Raw genomic sequence first — 12,113 nt, forward strand, 5'->3', positions numbered from 1 at the left:
GACTTGGTGCTTTTTTTACCTTTTTTTAAAAGGTAAGTTTTTTACGTTCTTTACAACGTCACCATAAAATCAAATTAAAGAAGTGTACCTACCATTTTTCGGAAGACTCCGCAGCATGACGCTCGTATTTTTGAGATAAATTACAGACTCGTCCCGCGGCATGAGAATCTGATACTCCACGTTCTGCGGTGCACTGGAGTCGTTCCGAAGGGTCCTAAGGCCGATTAATTTGATCTCGCCGTATCGAGCCGAGTGCGGAAACTTTAGAATGAGGTTCGATTGCGGGAAGTAAAGTCCTGAAACAAAGATAGAAAATACATTTCTCACGGATGACCTCTCCATCCGATTTTTCAGATTGCGCCTTAGGCTGACTTATATCGGATATCGTTCCCGAAAGTTGTCGCGCCGCAGCACAATGGCTCCTCGCTCGTAAATCCTCCGCGAAACGAACTCAATGGCTTGTCGGAAGCGTAGGAGGGCACGGCCGAATTCGGGAAACGAATGGTAGTAATGGGTATGTATACAATATACAGTGGTGTGGAGTAACTCCAGTTTCGCCGATTTTGCTGACGATTTCACGCACACGTCTCGGAGTTGCTCGGTACACGGAAACGTCACGTACAGCTTGCGGCTGTTTGCCGTCGTTGCTAAAAGTTGACAGGTGCAGCGCGAAAACATCGACAAGAGGAAAGAAAAGAACAATGAGAACGGTGGTTTCTATTATATTTTCTTATTAGTGCGATGTTATAACGATTTTATTCTGTTTCTTCAAGAGCTATATTTGCAAGATTTTTTTCAATCCGACGAACAGATAGCGAATCGAAAAGAATATTTCCCAGCAACTTATTGTACAAATATTTGCACCATTTCTTGTACGTGTGCGACCGAGGGCGTTTCAGATTAAAAGAGTGCAAGGAAAATATGAGATTAAACTCTATCGTCGAATGGAAATTCAATAGTGTTGCGAAAGCTCGCTTAATGTTTAAATAACCGAGACCTCCGTTTATCAGAATCTGAGGACTCAATTGCGCTTTTGTGTGGAGAAAAGAAGAGGAGGGAGAAAGAAAGGAAGGGAATCGCAGAAAAGTCTATCTTTCCAATGTATATTTTATAATAAGTAAGAGAATTTGGATTTTTGTCGAAATAGCTTTCCGCGTTTTCGTTTGAAACAGCGTTTCTCAAACTTTTTTGCCCGCGACTCTCCAAAACGAAAAAAATTAAATTAACACTTTGCAGCTCCCGTGTAAAAATCCCATAGAACAAAGCGCGGTTATTTCGTATGTTAGATAAAAAAAATTTGCACAAAAAGTTTTTTTAATTATTATTTCGCGACCCCTCTAAAATGTTACCGCGACCCCCCTGGGGATCGCAAACCCCATACAAAGCCATTTTTTAAATTTACCATAAAAATCGTGTAATCGTGGGACAATATGGCATTTCGAAGAACTGCATGAGTTTTGTGAAATTTTACTATACAGTAAAATGCATTTTACTTGCATTTTATTGGCAAAATGTATGGTAAAATTTGAAAAACCTCTCATAAAATTTTTCGAAACGCCACATTGTCCCACGAGTTGCATTTTAAGAAGCAATTCTCTCCGTGCATTTTGAGAAACACTGGTATGAAATATTATTAATTTCGCGGAAGTAGAAAGAAGATCGACCGAATATCTTCTCGTACTCGTGATACCGTAAAAATTCCTTTTGCGAGCTTTTCCGACACAAGGACTCCAGTATGTGCACGCAGGACCTGCATTTCTGAATGGCTGAAACGTGTTCAGCCGCAAAAATGTGCTTCGCTGAATAAAATATTAGGCCGCGAGACAGTCTAAAGGCCGTCTGGCGTAAGACATATACGTTACGATACGTATGTCGAAGCCGATCGTCTGGCGGTCTCTACGTTTGAGTTTGCGTCGAACACGCTCTTGAGATCGTCGCCGCCACGTCCGGCGAATAAATTATATCGCGAGAGGCGACTTTTCCTCTCGCTCTTCCTGTATACGTTATAAATTATATGGCGATAAGCTCCCGCGAGAAACACAGAAAATTCTTTCTACCGCGCACGCAATTTCAGATCTGAGATACGCAAAAGTGTAACAACGTGATAGAGGCTGTTTGTTTCGAAAGCGATGTAAGTCTAATCTCAGGGCAATATATATGTATACATAAATTTCACAGAAATGTAGATGGAACAAGAGTGTAATACGATGAATTTATTTTAGCGAAATTGAAACAACCCGCAAGCAGGAAGTTAAAATGTCTATATGTAAGTTTCATGTAAAATAACTTTGGAAATACAGACATGTTATTGCTGAAATATATAGAAAATTGTTTGGTCACAGTATTCATGCGAGAAGCTAGGAAAGTTATTCCGGCTCTGTGTCTTACGGTTGAGTGGGCTTCTCTTTATTCGACGAGCATTTCCAATTTCGACTGGAATGGACATTCGTCGATAGTCCATACACTCGAAGATAAGAGACTGTATCGACTCGATCGTGCCGGGGACGGCCGGGGAATATTTTGTCGCCCTTGTGAAACGATGATATTGCTCCCCTAAGTGCGACCGTCAAGGAGGATCGAGGGATTTACGAGATACTACAGCCGTTACATATTTATAACAATTTATACTGACAGGATTTTAGAATATTTTTTATATAAATAAGAATATAAGATACACGTGAGATATACGTGATAAAACATATTGTAGAAAGCAATATATTACTTTCTCATTTTATCGATTAATTTTCTCGATCTAAATTCTCTGCGTATATTAGAGGAAAGTCCCCTATTATGAGATAAGTTCCTAATATGAGACAGCGGGGTTTCCGTTAAATTAATAGACATTATCTATTGGTTCCACCATGAATTGATTGCCCTTTGAGTAAAATCTGGAAATCTTTAGTGGAAAATTGATCGTTAAATCATGCAATCGGTGCGACAAAAGATTTGCGATTGAATTCGGACGTTGAAAACCTACCATCTCACATTAGACTCTCATAATAGAGGACTTTTCTCTACATTTATTTAATATTACTAAATTTATGTTAAAATTGTATTTATGTGTTCTCTTTGTTAAATCTTCCTTTTTTTTATTTTACAAGCCTCACTTGTGCAAGAATTTTAACAGAAGATGTACGACAATTCAGATCTTTTTGAATCTATCTGTAAATTCCTTAATCTTCTATATTTATTAGTGTGAGAGAATCTGAAACATATATTGAACACAAGTTGTAATTAATCGAAGAGTTACCGAAGAATGGGCGCGATTCGAGTCGAACTCGACTTTTAACGCAAGTTCTCCCAAAGAGATTGCTGCGAGGTCGTGTTAAATGCCGAAACAACGATTCGATTCTCCGATGGACGGCGACATCTAATTTCGGTATTTGCGCGGGCAGGTTCAATGTCGAGAGAGGGAAACATTACCGAGGTTCTCTGCACCGGAACCTTCGCGTGTGACCATCGCTGTCGGCTCGGAGGAACGAACCTCCCGCTTGGTGTCAAGGTGAGCGTGCAATCAATATGCCGGAGCGGTTGTTAATTTTAATCCGTGGATCGCGTGTGCGGCCAGATACAGACGGAACGATTACGAGCACTTTTACAATCCGCCCTTCCTCCCACGCAAGTTCCTTGACACACACCACCCTCGAAAGATACAATATTTCTCAGACACACACGTACAACGGTCCCAAAACCATATCAATTTTAGTTATAGATTTGTTAAGAACTTGAAAAAGATTTTTTTCGATCTAGATATCTGAGTACTTAAGAATTTTTTAAATTAGAAATCATAATAAAAAGCATAAAGCTTTTTCGTAAATTAAACTACCGCGAAACAATTTAGTTGCTGGTATCATTACACATTTGTTACAAAATTGTGAAGAAGATTCACGTGAGTTTTTCAAAATTTTAGATTTTTCAGGCCTTTATACGATTTTATGTTTTAGAATTTCTTAAAGATATGAAACATTGTTTAAAATTTAGACATTCCGAAATGTGATTTTTTAAATATCTTGTTTCGTTTAATTGAAAGCTATTTTCCATAATAAATCAGCGATGAGTAATGGCCACGCTCTTGAAAAATTCTTTTCAAGCAATAGTTAATTTCTTGACACATGCTCATGCTTAGCACGTCTATCCAGATGCTAATTTGCTTTGTAAGCAAGTGTGTAAATTACCATATGTTTGTACACTGTCTTCTCCTTCCACTATATTATCGATGAGACATATTCAGCATGGGTCCTTAATTTGAATAATATATTCCTACCTCTCTCGTTGGAACGAGAACAATTAATTCTGCGACATGAAGGCAAAGAGCAATGTTCTGTGTTTCCCACATGGAACAGTTTCCCTGATTTGGAGAATGAAATTGATTGATTCTTCTTCCAAGATACAGACATAAATTTCAATGAAATTTGAGTGCCATTGCGAATTTTATCAGTATAAAGAATGCTGCCGAGTAACATTAGTATAAAGTTGTATAATCGAAAACGAAATATAAAAGAGTGAGATGTAAAATAATAATAGGTAAGAACGATAAAATTTCAAGGCGGTGGTAAACGTAATTTCTCCCAGCACTTTCATTTCAAGATACTCGCACGGATCTTGGATATTATACCACGCACTTTATCGCCGAATAAATCCCACTCTATCACGAAGCATGTACCTACGTTGCACATGCATTTAGGTACACCCGGCAGACCGTCTGTATCCTAGGTGCGATCGACCGTAGGGGAGTTCTTCGCGTGTTAAACGTCGCACGGAGCAGCGTTTGCATATTCAGGAGTGGATAACGTCGCCAAGACAGATACGTCTCACAGACGTCTCTTCCTCCTGTGTCTTTTCTGTAATTGAATTCTCGACATCGAATGTCAGGCAGCCTCGTTGAAATATTTGAGGACACCGTATTTACATATTTCAGAGATACCAACTTATTTGATAGGATACATATTGTACAATAAACTTATGTGTATACTTTTATTGTACAATATATATTTTTATTACACAAGAACAATTTAAATAAAGAAATAAAATTAATATTACAACCCGAGTCGAAGTTTTGGCCCTATGTTGAATTCTGTTATACAGTAGGACCTAAGACAGTACAAGAGATCGAACTGCAAGTAGAAAATTTACTCGTACATTAAAACTGATAGTGTCGGAAATTTTTACTTTAAACAATTTAACATTAAAGCAGGTCCTTTTAAGTAGGAGCGCATTATTTGAGATTTTTTCATTTAATTTTAATAAAGTGGGGAGGCCAGCTAGGCAGACGTGAAATTTTTAGTCAGTCATTCTCCGGCTTTGGTAGACAGCGTACATATTTTATCTTTGTGCCTGTTAATTTTATAATCATGACTCAACTCCTTTGGCCTGATTAATTTTAAGAATGTGCTTGAAAAGGACCAAAACCCTTGGTCAAGAAACGTCGCACTGTACATCTTTTTATTTTATTAAACACGTGCCAGTTAAGGTCGACTAAACTTATTCATTGTTAAATTTTTAGAATTATAATAATTCAAGGAACAAGTAAAAAAAAATAATGTCATCAGAGTAGGTTATTGATAGTTTATGTAGGTGTAAACTGTCCTTAAAAGTGTCAAAATAGTGCAAAAATTTCGACTCGGGAAGTTTTAAAAATATAAAATAAATACATTTAAGATAATATAATGTATAGATAAGTAGCGACAATAAAGTTCCCCTATGATTTGTATTATTTCCATTAAAATAAAAACAAAAATGCCGAAGAAACCCATCACCGCTGGCATCGGTTTTACTTATATCTATCGGCAGGTCCATTAAATATGCGAATTTCAGACGTGGTTTGCGGATTTTACTGAGAATGCTGTTGGAATTCCGCGTACGATCACTTTTGCAATAGATGGATTCGATTCGCGCTTATGTGCGCCGTAAATCAGCTGCGGATCTTGGGGAATCGGCTGTACGAAATAAGCTTCTTTGATAAATGTCCACTAATAATCGCTATCGCGTAAGCACAACGGCGCATCGCACTTGGTCCTAACAATGACCACCATTCCGTGACAGGTTTCTCCTAGTAATCGTGGAATGAAGTCTAATGGACTCCGGCTGCTGCATTTCTCATTATCCCCTTCGACCGATCGATTCAACATTTTCTGATGATATTGAACGAGTTAACGGCGATAATTTGCATCTCAATGCGGTCGTTAAGATTCATCCAACACGAATATTACTTAAAAGGAAACTTCTATTGAGAATGTTATTTCATTTTCACGTTCGGAGCGCGTTATCGTAGTTACGCTGTTTCCCTGAATTTCATAATATTTTTATTCGACACGCGCCATTTTTACAGACAATTTCATCCAACGATCGTTTTCTCGAATATTGTTAGAGAAAAGCCTCGTATTATGAGACAGCTTTCTAATATAAGACAGCAAGATTTCTCACGTCCAACAATTACACGCACGATCTAACAATGTATTCTAAATAGTTTTCACTCCAATTTGCGAAGAAACCAGCAGACGATGCCTATTAATTTAGCAGAAACCCCGTTAGCCCATATTAGGAGCTTACGTCATAATAGGGGACTCTCCTCTACTTATGTAAATTGCGGTGCGATATGCGCTTACGCAAAGTTTAAACTTAATTCCGACGCTGTCGATGCCAACGTTTGTTCTCGGAGGCTCCCTGGGCTCTTTTTAGATAAAAGCGAGCGTGGTTTCCCGGCGTCGTAAAAATAGCGTGGTCGGCAGTGTAATTTTTCGTGGCGGCGGTGAAAATAAAAGGGGCCTCGTCTAAGTAGACGAAGTAGATGCGCGGTATTTCTGCCGCCTGTCTACCATAATGACATTCTGTAACCCCGCTTTATTGGCGCGACGGCGGGAACGTTAATCCTGGGGATTCTCCACGGATGCCCGGAATTGTTTATTCCGCGGTCCGAGAGCCCACCCCGAGACACACAAACGACACCATGGGTCGTTTATTAAACCATTTTGCCCGACGTGTCCGTGGCATCGTCCGTCTCTCGACGCACGCTCGTCCCCGTTACGGAAAACCGAGATCCACCTGACTTTCGTCGGGGATTAGGAATGAATTATACGTTCATTGTCATCCCCTGGAACGGTCGCAATTTCACTATCGTACATATTGGAGCAAGAAATTTAAGCAAGAAAGATGGCGAGACGCCTGGACGAGAAGAACAATCGAAAACTGGAATAAAAAACTTACGAGTTTAATTCCGAGAGATAAAACTCAACAACGCAATATGCAGGGTGGGGAAGTAACCCTGTTACTTGTAACGAAGTTAAAGTTACAGTTACTTTTTTTTGTAACTCTAACTTGACTTCGTTACTTTCTCTCCATCTGTAATTGTAACTTAACTCGGTTACATTTTGTCGATAACTATTAACTAATTTTATAGTTACATTAATAGTTACTTTAAACCCTCACAGATTGCATTAGGCCTTGCATTTGCACATAAATGCCTTTATCGACGCTTTACAATTCACATGCAGATATGATATTTTTATTTTCATTGCAAGAAAGTAACTGCAACGCGTTACTTTTCAGAATTGGTAACTTGTAACTGTAATTCGTTACATTTCTAGCAAAAAAGCTGTAACTAGATACTTTTATAAAGTAACTTTTCCAACCCTGGGAATATGTGAATTTCAATACGTTATGTGTATTTAATGCACGCGTAAAAAAACCCCTTCTTGTATGATAACGCCTTGTAGAGTAAGATTCAAGTGCAATTGTATGGTTAAAGTTTCAAGATACAAAAGTTGTATTATAAAACTTTGCACGTTAATAACGTGCCGGGATAATGCGTGCGCCTTAAAGTACTGGGCTCTAAACTGGCTGGTTCGCGATGATGTGTTATCGTGGTGAAAGAAAAGCCGATCATATTCATGGAAGGCTTCTTCTACTTAAAAGAGTTTTCGCTCGGGGGGAAAAAAAAGAAGAATATTACGCCCGTATTCTTAAGTGCTGGGTTGTCGATATGACTTACGAGACGGGAGCGCTTAGGGCTTTCGACACCGAGCGGCAAAAGTGGCGGATAAGCCGCGGCTTATACCGCTTATAGAATTTTCTACATCACATCTCATCGTCATAACGCCGAGAGGATGTATATTAAGCGCCAATTCGTTCGTATGATTTTTACAGCAACCCGCGACGGATTCATGAAATGTATATTATGTTGAAGTTCGCAACGCAAACAACCGCTATTGACTTGGCAAGGAAATTTCTTTGGTGATTTTTCTTTCGGTGGCAGAGAGGCACGATTGAAGGGGTTATTTCTCAACCGTATTAAGTCTCATTAATGTATGAAAATCGTGTCTTTCCTATCTACATTTCTTTGGAATTTCGATTCGAAGCTGAGAGGGAGATTCTTTTTTGAAAATTAAAGGGAAAATGAATCTAGAACTTTTTCAACTATCTTAAATATCTCGTTTGTAAAATAATCTTTTGGATTGCATTTCTCTTGTTATAATATCACAAAATCGTGAAATACGGTATACCAATATATTATAGTTTGCAATATGAATACGTTATCTCCCAAAATTTTCTTCACATAACAGGGAATACTTTTTAAATAAATCTTTCTATTCTTTCGTATAGAAATACGGTACGGTATAAATATCTTACGCATCGAGGCATTTCCATTGTACGTATCCCTTGAGAGACACTCTACGTTCGCGCACTTCATCTTCTTTACTGTTCTCCTGTCCTTATCACGTTTCGTCTTGTGTAGCTATAAAGATGTCACAGTAAACGCCGCAACAATGAAGTAAGCTGGCTATAAAGATGCATTATCACCATCTTAATTTTAATGGGAGATACAGATATTTAAAGACAATGTATTCTGTGTTTCTCAATGTACCGACTTCTCTGCTGCCGCGAAGAAATTAATTTTTCACTCGCTTTTCCGCAATTAAATATTACGCATTGTCCATATTAATATTATGACGGGAATAATTTAATTTGCCGAAATCGCAAAATTATTAACACGACGATGCATTTATCATCTCTTCACTTGAATAAATAACGCGAGTATAAATATTTATGTATGCGAATATTAAAAAACGCGACGACATTGTATAAATCGCAGCAATATTAGGATTGTGATCTTACAATTAGCCATAACATAAAATTAAATTGCTTGAGCGCTAATCGGCGCTGTAATCGAACTAAGAACTGACACGGCAAACGGCGTAAGCTGCTGCACGAATTTCGGCGGGAAACTATCAGTTAATCTCCAGCTAATGGCTCGTGCAAGCCGACTTCGAGGAGTTCGATTGCGGCGGATAATTACGGCGTGTCGAAGTTGGACATCGAAGCGGTTTAAGCCTCGATGCATAATGCAAGAGAGATAGAGAAGACGAGCGCGAGAATCTGTCCGGGCCGATCGATGCAGTGCATGCGGGCGATACGCTCGCGATGCTAACGCACGCACGCACGCACGCACGCACGCATTTACGAGTGCAGGTACACGCGGGATCGTTATACGTAGAAACCCCGTATTTGCACATCGAATTACAATTCCCGAAAACAGAGAACGTGAACATGATACGAGCAGCCATACAACGCAGCGGCCCTCGCTCCTCGATCTTGAGCTCACTCGAAAAAAAATATCTTGCTAACGCAGGGAGATTTCTAGGTGCCGCGACAAAAATTCGTCGCTGTTTCGCGTATCTGTTAGAAAATTCTTTATGGCCTACAAAATTTATAGCAGCATTCTGGTAATACTTTCTGGAATGTTGAGGTTTCATGACTAAACATTAAGCATTCGCACATTGGATAACAATTAATTTTGGTACCAGAACTAGAACAATCTTTCTAACGAATATACACCTACAGAAAAATTTTCCGGATCCAATGCTGTTACACTTGAATGTGTCATGAAATAGGATCGATACAGCGCCAATCATATTTATTATAGAGAAAGGAATATTTTCATCTTAAATAAAAAGTTCTAAAATCTAGAATAAAATGATAGTATGTATCGTCCTTTGACGAATATCGTGGTGTCAACTTCGTGCGTTGCAAGATGGAGGGACAATTTATTCTAAACGCAGGAACAACGACAAGCTACTCTTGTCTCAATATAGTAAGTCAATCTTTTTTAATTCGACGGAGTAGAACAAGAATTATTGATTTTATTTTGATATTGTCTTGTTTTTATAATAAATGAGGTTGTGAGAAATAGAAATGCGTCGAGAATAGTTTTTGTCTCGGTAACAGAAATCTTTTCTGAGGGTGTAATTGTTTACGCGCCACAATCGAACGTTATAATGGATGGGCGTTACAGTAGACTTTCTTTCTAATATTCGCTAAGTTCAGATAGAAATTCTGTTTCTGTTACATAAATTGATTAAATACAAAACATTTCGCAGTATTGGCTATCCATTTATATATCTCGATAATTTCTTGGTAGCTATAATAGAACATTATTGCTGCAGTTGCAAGATTATTTTTTTGAGTGAGAAGACCCTTTTCCGCCCTGAGCCACGCAATTGTGCCGACTCTAGGGCTCCTCAGTTTTCGAATTACAGAACAGCGTTCCTCCTTTCTCAAAAATCTTCGCTGCTAAATTACGCAAAACCCGTTCCCGCATTTCTACATATAATTCGTAAAAACAATTATGCTGCTTTATCGTTTTTATACGTTGTATCGGAGAATTTCACGCTGATATTTTTCGCCTCGCGAAAAACATCGTTCGCTCGATCGTGCGCATGAAGAAGCACACGTGGAATATCCTGATATTTAACACTGACGATCCGTTAAAGCTGACGTATCGACGCGCGGACAGCAGGCCGCGTACGACGTGGAACACGTGTGTCAATAGGTCTCGAGGCAAGAGGGAAGAAAGCGGCCGACTATTGTCGTGACACTTGGCAAGGAGATGATCCTGGGCGCGATGCACGCGACTGGCGAGTGCTATAGATCCCGAAGCGGAGACACCTGCGTGCATGCGACGCCGATAAATAACCGGGAGGAGAAGAAGAGCTTGTTATCTCGCTTCTTTTTTCCCCTCCTGCGTTTCCCTCATTTTCCCGCTTTTATCCCGATGGCCGACCTCTCTCCGGCCCGACCTCCGAAATAGCCTTAACTATATTTAGGACACTTCGACACACACGGCGCTACGGGAAACTCTCGCGGTTGTCGAGCATCCGCACCTTTTAAGAGACGAACTTACGGCCTCGTTAACATCGATACGTTAATATCTGGCCTGGTGTGTTAATGCCGTACGTGCCGTAATGTACGTGGCGAGAAACGAAACCGTAAACACTTGGCGACTCGTTATTGCGTTACAGCGATGGCCCGGCTCCATTTGGTCTCTCGGACGTGATTTTATATCGGGGAGAGGATTGTGTCGAGGACGCTGTAATCTAAGATCGGCCGCAGACTATCGGCAACTTTTAATTTGCGTGTCAAATTTCAACGTTCGCGTGATAACGTTCATTTTGCCACGAACATTAACGTTCGTTTCGCCACGCACATTCGCAACATTTTTTGCTACGTACATTGTGAGAAACTAATTTCTGACAAGTCATTGTCCTTATAATCGATAATTTATTTAATTACGTACCCGCGGTATTTAATGCGGAAAGCGATAATTTCGAGTTTGTCGAGTTCACGGGAACTCGGATGCGGGAAATCTATAAATTTCGCATAGATATCCATTATCCCAATGAGTTGGCGCGGTATATTTCTCTCTGCATGATACATTTCTAACAAATAACTAATAGCTCGCCATAAATTTGTACCTACAGCTCTCTTGAGACTTTAATAACGAAAATTGAACGGCTCTATATTAAAGTCAATCATCTACGTGACATCAAATTATAAGCAAATTAGTTAACTCGCGATTTAGAAAATATTTTTGCAAATAATTCGAACGATAACAATTGCGCAGAAACACACTTTACTTGTTTTAAATCGAACTTTTAAATCAGCATTTCCACTTTAATAGAAAATTACCGCTTAAGGGGATGCTGGAGTGATTCTGCACTTTTGCACCTTTCTAACCTAAAAACTGTCAGTTCACAGAAACATTTGTGTAATATACAAATGAAATGGCTTACGTGTACAGATCGAAAGCAGCTTGCTATTCCGGCCAAATGAAAGAACAA

General features: G+C 39.3%; 1 protein-coding gene across 1 annotated transcript in view; it reads right to left on the minus strand.

Annotated features, from left to right (window-relative positions):
• Positions 1 to 12,113, minus strand: part of LOC105559591 (proto-oncogene tyrosine-protein kinase receptor Ret) — a 78,286-nt gene that overhangs the window by 31,001 nt on the left and 35,172 nt on the right. Inside the window, exon 3 of the mRNA XM_012008001.1 lies at positions 93 to 296. Coding sequence (XP_011863391.1) covers positions 93 to 296 — 204 coding nt within the window. The remainder of the gene's footprint in view (positions 1 to 92; positions 297 to 12,113) is intronic.

The sequence above is a fragment of the Vollenhovia emeryi genome, unplaced genomic scaffold (genome assembly GCF_000949405.1).
Source record: "Vollenhovia emeryi isolate VEMERY1.0 unplaced genomic scaffold, V.emery_V1.0 DF939263.1, whole genome shotgun sequence".
Lineage (NCBI taxonomy): Eukaryota > Metazoa > Arthropoda > Insecta > Hymenoptera > Formicidae > Vollenhovia > Vollenhovia emeryi.